The sequence below is a fragment of the Staurois parvus genome, unplaced genomic scaffold, assembly GCF_062004578.1.
Source record: "Staurois parvus isolate SC_StPar_1 unplaced genomic scaffold, SC_StPar_1.0 ptg000261l, whole genome shotgun sequence".
Taxonomy (NCBI): Eukaryota; Metazoa; Chordata; class Amphibia; order Anura; family Ranidae; genus Staurois; species Staurois parvus.
In genome coordinates this window covers 3,688,098-3,705,125 of record NW_028318057.1, presented here as the reverse complement: position 1 = coordinate 3,705,125, position 17,028 = coordinate 3,688,098, and the positions used below count along the sequence as shown (strand labels likewise).

The window sequence follows — 17,028 nt, the reverse complement described above, 5'->3', positions numbered from 1 at the left end:
AAATAATTTTTTAAATTTTTTTCATTTTCCGAAAAATTATGACAAAAAAATACAACTTCAAAAAACTCGCCATGCCTCTTATGAAGTACGTTGGACTGTCTACTCTGCAAAAAGGGGTCATTTGGGGATATCTGTACTATTCTGCCATTCTTGGACCTCAAGAAATTAGATTGGCCGTCAGTACTTCAGGATTGATCAATTTTCAGATCTATACCATAGTTTGTGAACTCTATAACTTTCCTACAAACTAAAAAATAAACATCCTAATTTGGGTTATTTTCACCAAAGACATGTAGCAGAATACATCTTGGCCTAAATTTATGAAGAACAATTATTTATTTGTAAACTTTTATAACAGAAACAAAGAAAAATGTGTGGTTTTTTTTCAAAATTTTTGGTCTTTTTTTGTTAATTTAGCAAAAAATAAAAACCCCAGCGGTGATTAAATACCACCAAAAGAAAGTTCTAGTTGTGTGAAGAAAATGATAAAATTTTAGTTTGGGTACAATGTTGTATGACCGCGCAATTGTCATTCAAAGTGTGAGAGCGCTGAAACCTGAAAAATGGCCTGGGCAGGAAGGTGTAAAATTGCACGGTATTGAAACGGTTAAACTAGTAACATGTAGAAATTTTTAAAGTGTCACCCATGGAGATTTTTACGTATCATAGTTTGGCACCATTCCACAAGTGTGCGCAATTTTGAAGCATGACATGTTGGGTATCTATTTACTTGGCGTAATATCTTTCATATTTTTACAATTTTTTTTTTTTTCATTCATTAGTGTATTTTTTTCCATTTTTAAAAACTGTCCATTTTGGTTTTCAGCCAAATGCATCCTGAATTTTCAGTTCGGATTTGGCACCAGATTGTTCATTTTGGCGCACCTCTATCAAAACTACAGTGGATGAAAAACACAGAGGTTAACGTGTCCCACAGGAAACCATGTTATATAGACTGTAGTGCGTTTCTGCAAAATGCAATAAACGCATAGGTGTGAGCCAGGCCTTAAGAAATGAACGTATTTATTGGCACCAAATGAACTTTTTTGCTTTCCAAAAATAACACCGCAAGGGCAGAACTTGTAATATAAGGAAAGTTTTAACAAATGACTGAAGGGTTGCTTTAAAGAGCTAAACTCCACCATACTTGCCTCTCTCAACAGTGCACATCCCTCACCAGCAACTTCTGCCGGGTGTTTGGGCTGTGGCCATCTTCATTGGCTTGTTCAGGAGAACATCACTCCTGCGCATGCGCAGGTATGTAGTCCTTTTAGCACACAGATGCATTGTACATTCCAAAGAAGACTGTGAGCAGGCAGGTTTCTTTTATTGCATAAGAGATGTTGCATGCAATACAATAAAGAGCCTGCCTGCTTGCAGTTTTTGAAATCTTGACTTACCGCTTGCCGAACTTAGTTATGCAGTGGCAGAGAAGCTCTCCTGCACTGGATACTTAGTACGTGATTACAGCACAAGCCGATCAGCTAGTCGCAACAAATGAGTGACTGCTGGGACCCGCTGTTCAGCTCTGGAATTTACGGACAGCTCTGTGATGGTTTAACATCACAGAGCTCTGTATAGGACAGGGGTGGAAAAATAAAAAAATCCTTTTATTAAAATCAGCATACACAACACTTCCTAGACACACAGTTAACCTTTTGATTGCCCCAGATGTTAACCCCTAACCTTCCAGTGTAGTTAGTACAGTGTCAGTGCATAATATTAGCACTAATCCCTGTATTAGTGTCACTGGTCTTGTCAGTAGTCCTTAGTTCCCCCCAGTGTCAGAACTATCACATGCCCACTGTAAGGCTAATGCACACAGGGATTTTTGCAGCCACTTTTAGGTGTTTCTTTTTACTGCTTCCAAACAGCCCTCTGTTATCCTATGTGTCCATGCACACATAGAATTTTAGAAGCTTTTAGTAGCAGTAGCGTTTACCAGCAGGAAAAAAACCCAGGGCTAGTGCATCCAGGAGCAGCAGCGTTTTGGCAGAAAAAACAAAAGGTGTGTTTAGCGCTTGGGCGTTAATTCATTTTATTGGGCAGAATAATAGTTCTGACCACTGCAATGAATTAACGCCTAAGTGAATGGTGCTTGTAAAAGTGTTAGACACTTTGACACACGCCAGGTGGTTTTTCTGCCAAAACGCTGCTACCAAGAGGAGGGATTGTAAAACATCCTGTGTGCATGAGGCCTAACTCGCTGATCGAAGCCATTACTGAAAAAAAAGTGAAGAAAAAAAAAAATAAAAAATCCAGTTTGTATATACACAGTCATTTTGTAGATGTTGTTACTTTCGCACAAACAAATTAATATACACTAATATATTAACCAAATACATATTGCAGAACACAATGTTTCCTTAATTTATGAAGAAATTTTAATTTTTATTAATTTTAATTTATTGTATGTTTTATAGCAAAAAGTAAACCATTTTATTTTCTAAAATTTTCAGTTTTTTTTTTTCTTTTTTGTTTAATAATAAAAAAAAAAACGGTGGCGATCAAATACCACCAAAAGAAAGCTCTTTTTGTGTGAACACACAATTGTCAGTTAACGTATGCATAGTACATAATTGTCCAGGCCATCTATACATTTAAAGAGGTTAGTGTCAGTAAAGGCTACCCCTTCTTTTTTTTTTTTTTTTTTTTTTTTTTTTTTCCCCTCCCCCTTTTTGGATAGAATAAGGGAGGGTTATATAGCCCATTACATTTTTGCCATCTGTGTCCCATAGGCGAAATTTTCCTTTACTTCAGATTCAATAATTGCTGTAATATATATTTATAGTTATCAGAATTATGCTGTTTTTAAAAGGATATTAAACCCAAAAGCAAAAATATTGCAGCTTATCAATTCTTGGATGCGACTGGTGCATTGTTTTTGTTTTTTTTTTATTTTTTTTTTTGTTTTTTATTTTAGGCTTTTTTCTTTTATTTTTACGTGATCATCTGGCCAGCAAGTTTTTCTTTTCAACTTTAACAGACCAAGCTATCCAGGCAATGTGGCAGTTAGAGGGTTGAGGCAAACTATTTAGAACTGACAGAGGTGCTTATAATAATCAACAGAGATCAGAGGTGTCTCTTAGAGTAGACTGTATGATAATTATTCATCAAAAGCTAGAAGAACTGGCATTTGGTCATATAAAATAAGGCACATCAAATTAGTCCTTCCCTGATGGGTCTGCACTTATGCTGGTTGTGTTAGCACCGTACTGCACAGAATTGGGGAAGGGCTGTAGGAAGACATGGGATAGTAGAGTAAAAATAGGGCAGGAAGCGCTGTGCCTTTTGCAAAGGCGCGGCCAGACTATACACAGTTTATATATTTTATTTATTACAAGTACTTTTATAGCGCCATCAGTGTATTCAGCCCTTTTACATATATATTGTACATTCACATCAGTCCCTAACCCTCCAAGGGGCGTACAATGTAAGGTCCCTAACTTGCATGCATACATACACATACTAGGGCCAATTTAGATAGGAGCCAATTAACCTACCAGCATGTCTTTGGAGTGTGGGAGGAAACCGAAGTACCCGGAGGAAACCCATGCAGGCACAGGGAGAACGTGCAAACTCCAAGCAGGTGGTGCCGTGATTGGGATTCGAACCGACGGCTCTTGTACTGCCAGGCGGAAGTGCTAACCATTTAGCCACTGTGCTGCCATATACACATATATACAACATGCAGAGGTTGCAAGAAAAAAAAAAGTTACTAAGCAGGATGTTTGCATTTGCTAAAGCATTACAGTTTATTTTGTTGAATTATGCAGCTTACCTGCAGTTCCTTTTTTAATACTAAATGACTGTTCTGATAAGATGTGATACTTTATTATCTTTGTTTTACAATGCAATGGAATTTTGGAAGGTAGCTCTCTGACAGCAGCAGTAAATGCATGCATAGTCATACTGTATATGTTGCATACATACAATCATGGCCAGAAATATTGACATCTCTGCATTTCTGTCAGATAAACCTTGGTTTACCACAAATGCAATTTCAAAGTGGTGCAATTTGTAAGAGTAACTTCGAAGTAGCGCTGATATATACACAGGTGCGATTTCAATGTCAATGACCTTAGTCTGAGTTAAATTGCACTTAAGTGGTGAAAAAAATAATGCAGGAACTATTTTTCAAATCGTGCTACTTTAAATTGCACCTATTAAGACAGAGCCATAGAAACACATCAGATGCAACTTCAGGTGCGAATTGTAAATTGCTTTTCGCACCTGATGTCGCAGTGGTGGGAAACAGGGCTTATGCAGCACTTTGCCCAGAAAACTGTTGCAATTACAAATGTTTAGGCATTCTCATGTTTATTTCTTTTTGTTTGTTTTGGTATGACACAAGTGGAGAAACAAAAAGCCAAATCTGACACATGCCACGCAAAACCCCAAAAATGGACTGGACAAATATTGGCACCCTCAATTTAATATTTGGTAGCACACCCCTTGTATAAAAAAAAAAAAAAAAAAAATTGCTTTAACCGTTTGAGTTTTACACCTCTCCTGGAGTTTTGGACCTCTCTTCTTTCGCCAACTGTTCCAGGTCTCTCAGATTGGAAGGGTTCCTTTTCCCAACTGCTGTTTTGAGATCTCTCCACAGGTACCCTATGGGATTGAGATCTGGGTTCATTGCTGGCCAGTTCAGTACTCTCCAGCAATTTGTCTGAAACCATTTCTGGGTGCTTTTTGACGTTTGCTTTGGGTCATTGTCCTGCTGTAAGACCCATGAGCTCTGACGGAGACCCAACTTTCTGATACTGGGCCCTACATTACACCCCAGAATTCTTCAGGTAGTCTTCAGATTTCATAATGCCATGCACGCAGTCAAGACCTCCAGTGTTCTGAAGCAGCAAAGCAACCCCAAAACAAAAGTGAACCTCCACCATGTTTTACTATAGGGACTGTATTCTTTTCTTTAAATGCTTCATTTCTGTGATTTTCTGTAATTTTGTTTCATCTGTCCATAGCACATTCTCCTCCCAAAAGGATTTTGGTAAGTTTTGGCAAACTCCAATCTGGTATTTCTATGTTTCTGTGTTAGCAGTGGGGACCTCCTTGGTCTCCTACCACAGCAGCCATTTTCATTCAGATGGTGACGTATAGTGCGAGCTGACACAGTTGTACACTGTGCCTGAAGGTCAGCTTAAATTTGTCTGGAAGTTGATTAAGGTTCTTTATCCTCCATTGCAACAATCCTTCGTTGCAATCTTTTGATCAATTTTTCTCTTTCGTCCACGTCCAGGGAGAATAACTACAATGCCATGGGCTGTAAATGTCTTGACAGTGTTTCGCACAGTGGACACAGGAACATTATGATCTCTGAAGATGCACTTGTAACCTTGAGATGGTCCATGCTTTTCAACAATTTTTGTTCTCAAATCCTCAGACCATTCTTTGCTGCTGTTTCTATTCTCCATGTTCCATGTGGCACACAGAGATACAACAGAACAGAATGCAATTATAGCTTAAATTTTTGAGCTACCAATTTTGTCCAGTCCATTTTTGGGGTTTTGCATTGAATGTCAGATTTGGCATTTTGTTTCTCCACTTTTTTGTGTCATACCAGTACAAACAAAAGAAGTAAACGTGAGAATGCCTAAACATGTAATTGCAACAATTTTCTGGGCAAAGTGGTGCACAATCTGACAAAAATACAGGGGTGCCAATATTTTTGGCCATGACTGTATATATGCACCAATATATACAATACATACATTACATACCTATAGAATGTAAGCAATAGCTCCTCAAATACAAAAGTATTCGTAGTAATGCAAATATAAAGTTAAGAAAAAACATACTAATAGAATATTTGCATAATAAAGAGAAAATACCAATGATGAATTTATTATTCTAAGTTCTTTTGTACTTATCAGAGGCATATTACTGGTTGATACTGTAAATATAAGTACAGTGCTTCTCTTGTAAAAGGCCCCCAATGATTACAGTTCCAAAACTGTTAGGCTACGTTCACACTAGAGTTGTGTGCAGGCGGCAGAGAGGCATTTGGGAAGCTTTTTTTATCGCTTCCCAAACGCCTCAGACAATTCTGCACATTGCAGCACATGGTGCTGTTCTAACGGGAGAGTTGGCATCGCGGCGCGGCAAAACGGACGCCTCTGGTCAAGTCAGGAGGCGTTAAAGCCTTCTATTCTATGGTACCAGGCGTTTGCGGTGCGGTTGCGACGCGGTTGTGGGGTGTTTGCAGAGCGGTAACACCATTCAAACTTCATTATAGGCGTTTGTGGGGAGTTTTTAACGCTCGGCAAACACCTAGCAACCGTCGCTAAACCGCGCATGTGGCGTTTGCGGAGCGTTTAACCAACGCTTGCCAAACGCTATAGGGGCGTTTGGCAACCGTTGGTAAAACAGTCAAGTGTGAACGAGCCCTTATTAAAACACAGCAAATGGCTGGTGGGATGGGCTAAATAATATTTTCATCTATTTTGTTATTACATTCAATCTAAAGTTGGTCATTCAGAATAGTCTGTTATCATACAGGCTTTATATAGCACCAGCAGTTTTTGCAGTGCTTTTACAAAATAGAGGGGCGCTGTATAGTTAGACTACGATTCAATACAAGAGGGGTCAGTGGGTGCTGCTTGTTAGAGCTTACAATCTAAAAGGGGTCAATTAATACAAAAATGTTTTAACTGTGGGTGATGAGCTGATAAAAAAAGTAAAAGGACAGTTTATTAGAGGCAGAATAGACCTCCTCTGAAGTGATAGGTTTTCAGCCAGTCATTCTTAGGCTCCATGCACACTGGGCATTTTAATAACGCTGGTAAGGTTAGCTGTGTAAAGTCACGTTAAAAACGTGATTTTTTTTTTTTTTTTTTTTTTTTTTTTTTTAGCGTTTTGCATTAGTGTTTAGTGATGGCGATTTGCTGCATTTTTCAGCATTAGAGCGTTTTTACAGCTAAACTCCTCTAGACCCCACTAGTCCTGGGTTTTTTTTTTTTTTTTTTTCCAGCCAAAAACGTCCCTGTCAAAAAAACGTTGATTACAGCCTATGTGTGCATGAACACATAGGAAAACATGCTGGGGGGTTTACTGGCTGAAGAAAAAACGTCAAAAGCCAAAAAACAGTAGCTTCACAAACGTCCAACGTGCATGAGGACTTAACCATGGTTCCACCAGAGATTGATAGGCGCTCCTTAAATTGTGGTGATTTGACCTTCTATCTTATGGTTCTTGGATAGTTAGGGGGGGCCATTGCCACTCGTTGGAGTCAGCGGCATGACAACAATGGTCCTATAAAGCGTACGAAAGGGGGACATTCTGACTACCTCTGTACGGATAGCATTTTTCCCCCTGCTCACCAATGTGAGGGAAATTCTTCCCACTAACTTCCAACATATTGGTTTTAGCAGGGGTTCCCCAAGATCTGAAAATAGTTATTCCAAGGGTTTCTCTGGGGTTGAGACAGGCTGGTGTAGGCTATAGATTGGGGCTAGATTACAGCAACAGTATAGGTGAAGTTCATAAAGTAATGTATAGGTGCTGCCAGCTGTAAATTATGGTTGCATACCTTCTTAAAATAACACCAGTTCGTACACTTATTTTATTGTGTCTGTGTTATTGAAGTTGTTGGGTATAACATCATGGCTTGACAGGTGCTTTGACTACCTTGTTTACTCTTGGCTAGCGACCAGTAAACACAATTTTGCTGGTGCTCAATGTCTTTTGTTACCGCCACTTCTGGTAGGGATGGAGTTGAGCAGTTGCATGAAAAAAATTACAGAAAGTATGGCTTTCATGACCAACAAACCTGTTTTTTTTTTTTTTTACCTTTTTGCAGTTTTATATAGTGTCCTCAATATTCTTCGCTAGTTCCAAAATACTTGAGGGCTTTCTGCAAAAAAATATCTGTTTTGATCCAGGGTGGATAAAAATCAATTATTTAAAAAAAAAAAAAATAAAATAAAAAAAATCAGATTTTTTTTTTTTTTATTTAAATCGGATTTTTTTTATTTAAATCGGATTTTTTTTAAAATAAAATGCTTTTTGAGGAAAATATATTACCATCCAAAGATTATTCCATCATGAAATTAAAGATTAGTTTTTTAATTATGTAGAATAAGGCTGTATATGTTTCATTATTTTGGTAAATAAATTCCATTAATCCATTCACAATGTCATGCTCTTCCAGAGATTTTTGTAAGATTATTGGACAGTTTCTCTGCCTACAAGATATTATCACAGATGCTTGGTTTACTTTTGCAGTTCTCAAAACTGAATTTGACTCACATGCCTCTTCTTCACAGCAAAAATGTTATAACATGAACAGAGTTAAGAAAAAGACCTTAATCCTAACTTCTACAAACCTATGAATACAGAATCAACCCCTTCAGTGCTAAGTTTCAAGAAGTTCAGTGAATAGAATAGAAACAATATTTTTCTGATTGTTTGGAGTGGAATAGATCTGCACAAGAAGAAAGTGAAACTAAGTGTGAGGAGGAAGGGGCTGACAGTCTAAGTTTCTTAAAATATATATATTTTGTTTAGCCAAATTAGTTAACAAACATGGATGTTTGTTTAAGCAAATAATATATGCTGTAATGTTGTTGTTTCAGTTGAATAAATCTATTTAAATTGTTATTAAAGGTGTTGATTATTTTTCTCCTTCCTAAGTACAACAAAAAAGTTGTCCAAATATGAATGATTAACCTATTAAACTGGGGATAAAAAAACTAATATGAAAAGTTATTCTAAAAATCTTCATCTACTTGCATATTAATGTTATACCAGCAAGAATTAGTCTTTATGTAGAAAACTATGATTTAAATCAAGCCTTCCTGACTAGTGATTTAAATTGTCATTTAAATCGTGATTTAAATCAGTTTGATTTAAATCAAATCCACCCTGGTTTGATCACACCTATTTAGATGAATTTATCACCATGTTTTGTAATATAAAACGTTACAGGTATTTTATGTGCAACTAAACTAATAACTGTTCATAAAGCAGTTAGTGTCCAAATGCTTGATGAAAGTTATGCACACTTTGCATGATATGCAAAAGAAAAAAAAAACCTGGACATAATACATAAACATTATTTTTTCCCAGTCATACTCCTTTCTGTTCCATATGCCAAGCTAAACAAGAATATAAATGCAAACCTAACATAGGGGACAGCGCCTTAGGGAATGTCACCTAGCAAAAGACCTATTGCATAACACTTGAAAAACCAGACATGCAAGTCGCAGATCATTAAACTTCAATGACTAGGTTGTACAATTTCCGTAAAGGACACAGGTTTACAAGAAGCCAAGCAGACAATGGCATGCTGATTCATTATTCTGATAAATTTAATGCCATAAAACTTGTGCATAACCATATTTATGTAGCTAGATGGCTAAAACAATGTTTACATTTTTGCATATATTTGTTTCATTTTTAAAGACATGCTTGTAAGATAAGTTACTCAGCAGTGTCAATTTATCTTTGGGAAGGGGTCTCATTATCTCTGCTGAACTTTTAATTTACTTTCCCTTACTATAGTATAGCTGCAGTCTCTAATGCAGAAGCAAGATGGTAAGCAGAGCTAGGGCTACTGCAGAGATTTCAATGTTGTAGTCAGATACATAGGCCAATTAGTTCTTAGGTCCCTCAACAGGAGCAAATGGAAAGCATTTGTGTTAACTGCAGGTTGCCAGAATCATAGTGTACATGTGCCTGTGCACGTAACTCAATTTAGCTTTGCCTTTTAGTAGCAAAAGTAATTCCAAGTACAGAACATCACATTTGCACAGATAGATGTGTTTGTACCATCAACAGAACAGTTTCCACACCTGTTGGCCTCATGTTTAGGATGGATGTACATGTTAAAACCATATTACAGTAAACCCAATAGCAAACACTCATTATATTGCAGCTTACCAAGTCTTAGCTGTGGTGGATGCATTCATTTTCCTTTTTTAGGCTTCTTTCTCTTATTTTCACTTGGTGATCTGGCCAGTAGGTTTGTTTTTTTTCAACAGGACACACTGTCCTGCAAGTGTTTACCACTGACAAGGGAACTTACAATGATCTTTTATTCATGTAAAACCTTTATCTGAAAAGGAAAAAACTGTTGCTGTAAATGCAGTGTGAGCAGGATTTCAGCTTTAATTGTGTATCTAAATCTGCAGGTACATATATTCTCCCCACCCCCACAATGACAATACTGTCCAAATTTAACCCTGTTATCGTTCATCCAGAGTGAGGGCACTTTTAACACACAGTAGTTGTGTAACTGGCCAGATCACCAGGCGTAAACAGAGGGAAAAGCTTAAACTGATTCTAAAGGCTTCATTTTTGTAAAAAGAAATGACAAACATGTCTATACCTGCTCTGTGCAGTGGTTTTGCACAGAGCAGCCCAGATGCTCCTCTTCTCAGGTCCCCCGCCAGAGCTCCTGACCCCTTCCTCCGGTCGGTTGCCCACACAGCAAGTCACTTGCTGTGGGGGCACACGCGCATGCGCACTTCCTATCCGCTGCTCCGTGTGTCCATTCATGTACTGTGCCATGGCTTGGCCCCCACCCCCTCTCTTCTCATTGGCTCACTGTCTGTGACTGACAGCAGCAGGAGCCAATGACTCCCACTGCTGTCTTAGCCAGTGAGGGGAGGGAGTCCCAGGATAGCCGAGACTACAGTGCACATTGCTGGATCAAGAGGGGGCTGAGGGGGGATGGTGAATGTGGGTTTTTTACCTTCATCCATAGAATTCCAGGAATCGGGACTGGTAGCTTCAGTATTGCAAAAAATGGTCCTTTTCATCTTTTAGCTATGCAGAAAAGTTGTATTGTGTCTGTTGCACACCTTTTATAAGTTTGTCTATGCAAGTGTAGGGTGCTGTAGTGAATTGGTGGATGGCGTGACCATGCAATCATAGGAAAATGGGGATCTCTACCACCACAGCTTAGTAAAGTGATCTTGTCCTTTTATTCACATAAAGCATCAGTCATCGCAAAACAACATTTCAGGACCTTACAGCATCCCTTTCTCAAGGCAGAGTGGTGTACTAACATGAGACCTAGAGCTTAAAATGGTACTAAATATTAGTTGTTTTTTTACCTTAACCACTTCAACCCATTAGGATGTACCTGTACAACCTCGAGTTGAAGTGGTTATACCCCAGGTTGGTGCTTTCAGTTGCAGGCAACATTCTGGTGTCAAAATTTTGAGCTAGCAATGGATTTCACTGTAGAGGTGATCGGAGCAGTTATACAGCCACTCAGAAGGTGAGGATCCTGTTCCACAACCTGCAATCTTCCGCCTTTATTGGGCTCCTCTGTGCGATCAGGGAGTCTGGTACTGCTCTTGCTGTGCTTGTGCTCTGTGAGGGGAGAAGGGTACTTCCATGCCCACCTCCCCTCAATGATGTAAGAAACCATAAGCCACTTTTTTTTTTTTTTTTTTAACTTCCAGTTTGGATTTGACGTTTACAAGCTGTTACTGGCTTGATCAAATGCTTTCAGGACAGAGGAGAGATCTGGGGTCTAATAGACCTCAGAACTCTCAATAAAGTTGAGCTGTAACATGGCCCATGATAGATAGATATAGATAGATAATCACATGCAAACACAAATTCCTGCATGGATCTGTAAACCGCAGCATTGTATCTGGTTGTGGACCAATAGGGGGGATTTAGAAATGATCGAGTAGTTTCCTGAGAGTAGTAAGATGGTTGAGTTACTATATCTGGTTACTAGATTAACAGGAGAGGTTTAGGAATGATGGCTGAGAACACCCGAAAGTAGTAAGATGGCTGCGGGAACAATTCCAGTTTTAGATCCTATGCTGTTTAAGTAATATAATGGGTGTAGAGGTGGATTAGATGTGTATATAAATGTCTTCCTATCACCACGGCTCTTGACCTCTGAGGATGCCCGGTGGGAGGGGCAAAATGTGTCGGTTGTGGACTGTGGTGACGTAATTTCCGGCCTGTGGAGCGCACGCCGGTGCGGTACTTCCTTGTTCGGTGGTTTTAACTGCTTCCCGACCGCCCTATAGCAGAAATACTGCTACAGGGCGGCACAGGTGGCCACAATCACATACACTGTTAAGTCCATATATATATAATTGGACACAGGCACAATTTTAGTTTTTTCAGGTATTTACTAAAACATATTCAAGCTATAGTTACGTAATCAATATGGGCTGGAAGTGCACACTCTCAGGATTAATTTGAGGGTTTGTACATTCAAATTGGAGGAAGGGTTTAGGAATTACAGCTCTTAAGATTAGCCTTTCCCCCTTTTTAAAGGGACCAAAAGTAACAAATGAATATAATCTTTAATAAAATGTTCATATTTAATATTTTGTTGAGAATCCTTTACTGGCAGTGACTGCCTGAAGTCTGGAACCCATGGACATTACCAAAGACTGGGTTTCCTCATTTCTGATGCAGCTGTCTTCAGTTGTTCTTTGTTGGTTTTTCTGCCTTTATTTATGCCTTCAGCAAGTGAAATGTATGCTCAATTGGTTTGAGATCAGGTGATTGACTCAGCCATTGCAGAATATCCCACTTTTCTTTCAAAGGCTCCTGGGTTGCTTTTGCAGTGTGTTTTGGATCATTGTCCATCTATACTGTGACACACTGTCCACTCAATTTTGCTACGTTTGGCTGAATCTGGGCTGACCGTATATCACTAAATGCAGAATTCATCCAGCTGCTTCTGTCTTCTGTCACATCATCAATAAACACCAGTGACCCAGTGCCACTGGAAGCCATGCATGCCCTTGCCATCATACTGCCTCCATGTTTTACAGATGACGTTGTGTGCTTTGGATCATGAGCTGTTCCAAGCCTTCTCCACACTTTATTCTTCCCGTCATTCATGGTACAGTATTAATCTTAGTTTCGTCCGTCCAAAAAATGATTTTCCAGAACTGGTCTGGCTTTTTTAAATGTTTTTTTGGCAAAATCTAATGTGGCTTTTCTATTCATTCTTATGAATGGTTTGCACCTTGTGGTGAACCCTCTGTATTTGCTCTCGTGAAGTCTTCTCTTGACTGTAGACTGACAATGATATGCCCACCTCCTGGAGAATGTCCTTCGCTTGTCTGCATGTTGTGAATGGGTTTTTCTTTACCATAGAGAGGACCCTGCAATCATCCACCACTGTTGTCTTCTGTGAATGTCCATGCCTTTTTATGTTGCTGAGCTCACCACTGCGTTCTTCTTTCCTCAGAATGTACCAAACTGTTGATTTGGCCACTCTTCATGTTGCTGCTATCTCTCTGATGGATTTGTTTTGTTTTTAAAGCCTCACAATGGCCTGTTTTACTTGCATAGACAGCGTCTTTGAACGCATGATGTAGGTTCACTGCAATATATTCCAAACACCACACTTGGCATCAATTGCAGACCTTTTACTTGCTTAATTGATTAAGAAATAACTAAAGGGTAGCCCACACCTGGCCATGAAACGGCTTTTGATTCAACTGTCCAATTACTTTTGGTCCCTTGAAAAAGGGGGGATGGCTACTCTTAAGAGCTGTAATTCCTAAACCCTTCCTCCAATTTGGATGTACATACCCTCTAATTAAACCTGAGAGTGTGCACTTTCAGCCCATGTCCATGATATAACTGTAGCTTGAATAATGTTTTAGTATATACCTGAAAAACTTTAAAATTGTGCCTGTGTTGAAATATATATGGACTTAATTGTATATACGTGATTTGCGCTCCCGCAGTCTTCGTGGGCCGTGGGGGGAATGCGCGTGTCCCCCACCGACCCGTAGGTGTCGTGATTTGATCCCCCAAGGAATCAGTCATCCGATTTTAGGCCAGTGATGTTCGGTCTAAATCAGATGATCGATTCCTGCCTTATCAGAGATCTTCCTGTACCTATGTTTACACTTACACAGGTACAGGAAGTTATGTCATCTTCTCTCTCTTAGCACATTCTGTCCCAGAGAGAGAAGAAAGAAGACACAGTGAGTACAAGCAGCACACTTTCACAGTTAGAACACATTTTAGGACACATTTAGCCCCTTGATCACCCCCCCCCCCACAGTAAACCACTTCACTGCTCTGTCACCAGTGTCAATAGTACAGTGTACAGATTTTTTGCTGATCACTGTATTAGTGTCAGAGTTACCTTCACTCCCAGATAGTGTCAGATTGCTCATCATCACTTTAACCCCCTGATTGCCTGGAACATTCTCACATACACAATAAACCTGTATTGCTAGCATAGTGTCTGAACGGATCAATATCTTTGATCAGATCAGCACTATACCAGCGTTCACATTAATATAGTGTCACCAAAAACGCAGCATTAGTGGGATCAGCCCCGGCACCTGTTTTCACCCCTATGCTTTAACCCCCCCCAGTAAGTGCAGCATCAGTAAATCACTGACACTTGATACATTGCACACAATTTTTTGGAGCAGTTTTTTTATGGAAGATCTGTATGCATTGATTATGGATCAAAGCAATTTATATGCACAACAGTTTATCGCTGCCAACCCAAATTCAAACCTTGCCAGACCATTCTCATGGAAGCCCATTACGTTTTCCGAATTTAAATTTTTTTTGGACCTAACCCTCAACATGGGTATTCCTGAAAAAAAAATTAATTACGGTTGTATTGGTCCAAAGACCCAATTCATCATATGTTTGTGTTCTCTACTGCTATGGCCAGGCATAGATATGAGAGTATAATGTGTTTTATGCATTTCAACGACAATACACTCTGTTGTCCTTGGGGGTAACCCTGAATTTGACCGGCTCCACAAAATTCAGCCCCTCTTAACTCACCTTAACCAAAATTTTGCAGATGTCTGTACTCCCCAGCAAAACATCTGCATTGATGAGCCCCTCCCTAATTTTTCTGGCTGGTTTGCATTCAAACAATTTCTCCTCAGCAAGCTTGCCAGATATGGTGTCAAGATGCATAAGATCTGCGCGAGGGAAACTGAGGCTATACATATAAGTTTCGGATTTACGAGGGAAAAGATAGTCACGTGGAGCACCCCAGACTACATGGGGTGCAGTGGCAAGATAGTCTTGTACTGCTTGTAAATACTGTCTTAGGGGGAAAAAGCCTGCTTGAGAAATGAGGAATTGCTCGCAGTGAAGTGTAAGGACAAACAGGATGTTTTCGTCCTGTCTTTCATTCATGCAGACATGACCATATTGCCACAGCAGCTGGTTTTGTTGAGAAGCCCCTCTGTGTCCACGACTATAACCTTAACATGGGAGGGGTGGACTTCAACGAGCAGATGATGAAGCCATACTTAGTATCCCGAAAATCCAGACGCTGGTACAAAAAATGTCTGTTTATTTCAATTGGCTCTATATAATGCTTTTTTGCTTTACAAAATTCTTCGGTATTTTTTTGTTTATAGTGCAAAAAATAAAAAGTGCACAGGTGATCAAATACCACTGAAAGAGAGCTCTATTTGTGTGGAAGAAAGGACATGAATTTTGTCAGGGTACAGCATTGCATGACCGCGCAATTACCAATTGAAATAATGCAGCGCCGAATAGCAAAAAAAGGCCTGGTCAGGAAGGGGAGTAAATCCTAAGGAGGGCAAGTGGTTAGTGCTTGTTACTATTAAATCAATGTAAGTGCAAAATATTCACTTTTATGCTTTCGATTTTAATAAATGGAATCACACTATGTGTCCTCCTTCCTCCATTCCTTATGTGTGACTATCTTATTGCCACAATTTATGGACTGAGTCAGGTGAGTACAGCCGTGCAGAGGCAGACTACAAGTCTCAGCAGAACCAGAAATTCTCCTCCACCAAAGTGAGTTTGACTCTTGTTTGATCATCAAGATTCCACAGAAGTCGAGTGAGTGGGACCACTGGTGGGGGGAGCACAGAGCATGGATTGATTGACAGTATGAAGAGCACCTAAGCATTATTTGGAAGATGCTGATTTCACTTTCAAAAAAGTCACAAGGGACTGTATTGAGGCATATTCATGTTTGCTTTGTAATCATGATGGGATCACATGGGGCAGCGCTCTTATATTTCTGATTGCACATTTGTGAGGGGCAGTACCCTTAATAGGAGCTGTAGCCATTTTAGACAATTTTTTTGTTGGACTATTTATTTGTGGTTTATTGTATTTGTGTTTTTTATTTAAGGTGTTATCACAGGTTGTTTATGTCCACGCTAAAAGTTTATAATCCTGAGCGCAGGATAACAAATCTTTAATTGGTTAAAGAGTAGGTTCACCTTTTCACAAAAAAAATGAAACTAAATATTTCTGGCAGTGATGCCCCATGCTGTGCTGTAGTGGTCCAAACAGGCTGAAGTGGGTATGCATCATAATGCTCATCATGGCATCATTGATCAGTATGACTACAAGACTGTGCTGACTAGTGAGAAGCACTTTTCTTCTGGGACACCTTACTGTCGGAAGAAGTCTAAAGTGCACTTCTCATTCTCAGCATGGTCACTTAACTGTACTGACCAATGAGCACCTGCCATTGCATGCATTATGATGGATACCCACCGCTGGGCTGTATATTGCAGAGTACGAACTGCTACAATGGCAGTACAGGACCTCACAGAGGCTATGTGCAGCAAGGTCCGTAGGGGTGACCAGGATATTTGGTGTTTTCATCTTTTCCTTTTCGGTGAACCTGCCCTTTGCATTAAGGTAAAAACACACCAGTACCGTGTGTGTGTTTTTAAATCAACCTAAATAAGTGGTCGTCAATTTGGTATGTGCTCATGAAATCTGTATTTAAGCCAGCATACATAAATCATCATAATTGGTAAATTATTACCTGTATTCTTTAAGGTGATTTTATACTGTGGCTGCTGGTAAAAGTTTGTAGTTTGGCATTCGCAAGGAAGTTTAATGCCATCTTTAAGTGCTGTGTAAAATTTTTTTTTTCTTGTAAAACCTGAAAAACTAATCATTTTTTTTTTTTTTTCTCCCAATACATACAGGCTACCTTTGATACAAGTATAGAACTGTCTTTGGTCTGGGTTGGTGATGGATCAGGGGTAAGTGATATTGACGTTTATTAAGTTGTGGGGGGAAAAAAAAAATCAGCACCTA

At 39.3% G+C, this 17,028-nt stretch overlaps 1 protein-coding gene across 1 annotated transcript in view; it reads left to right on the top strand.

Annotated features, from left to right (window-relative positions):
- SORT1 (sortilin 1) overlaps positions 1 to 17,028 on the top strand; it is a 168,181-nt gene that overhangs the window by 11,483 nt on the left and 139,670 nt on the right. Inside the window, exon 2 of the mRNA XM_089681181.1 lies at positions 16,917 to 16,973. Within this exon, the coding sequence (XP_089537307.1) occupies positions 16,917 to 16,973 (57 nt within the window). The remainder of the gene's footprint in view (positions 1 to 16,916; positions 16,974 to 17,028) is intronic.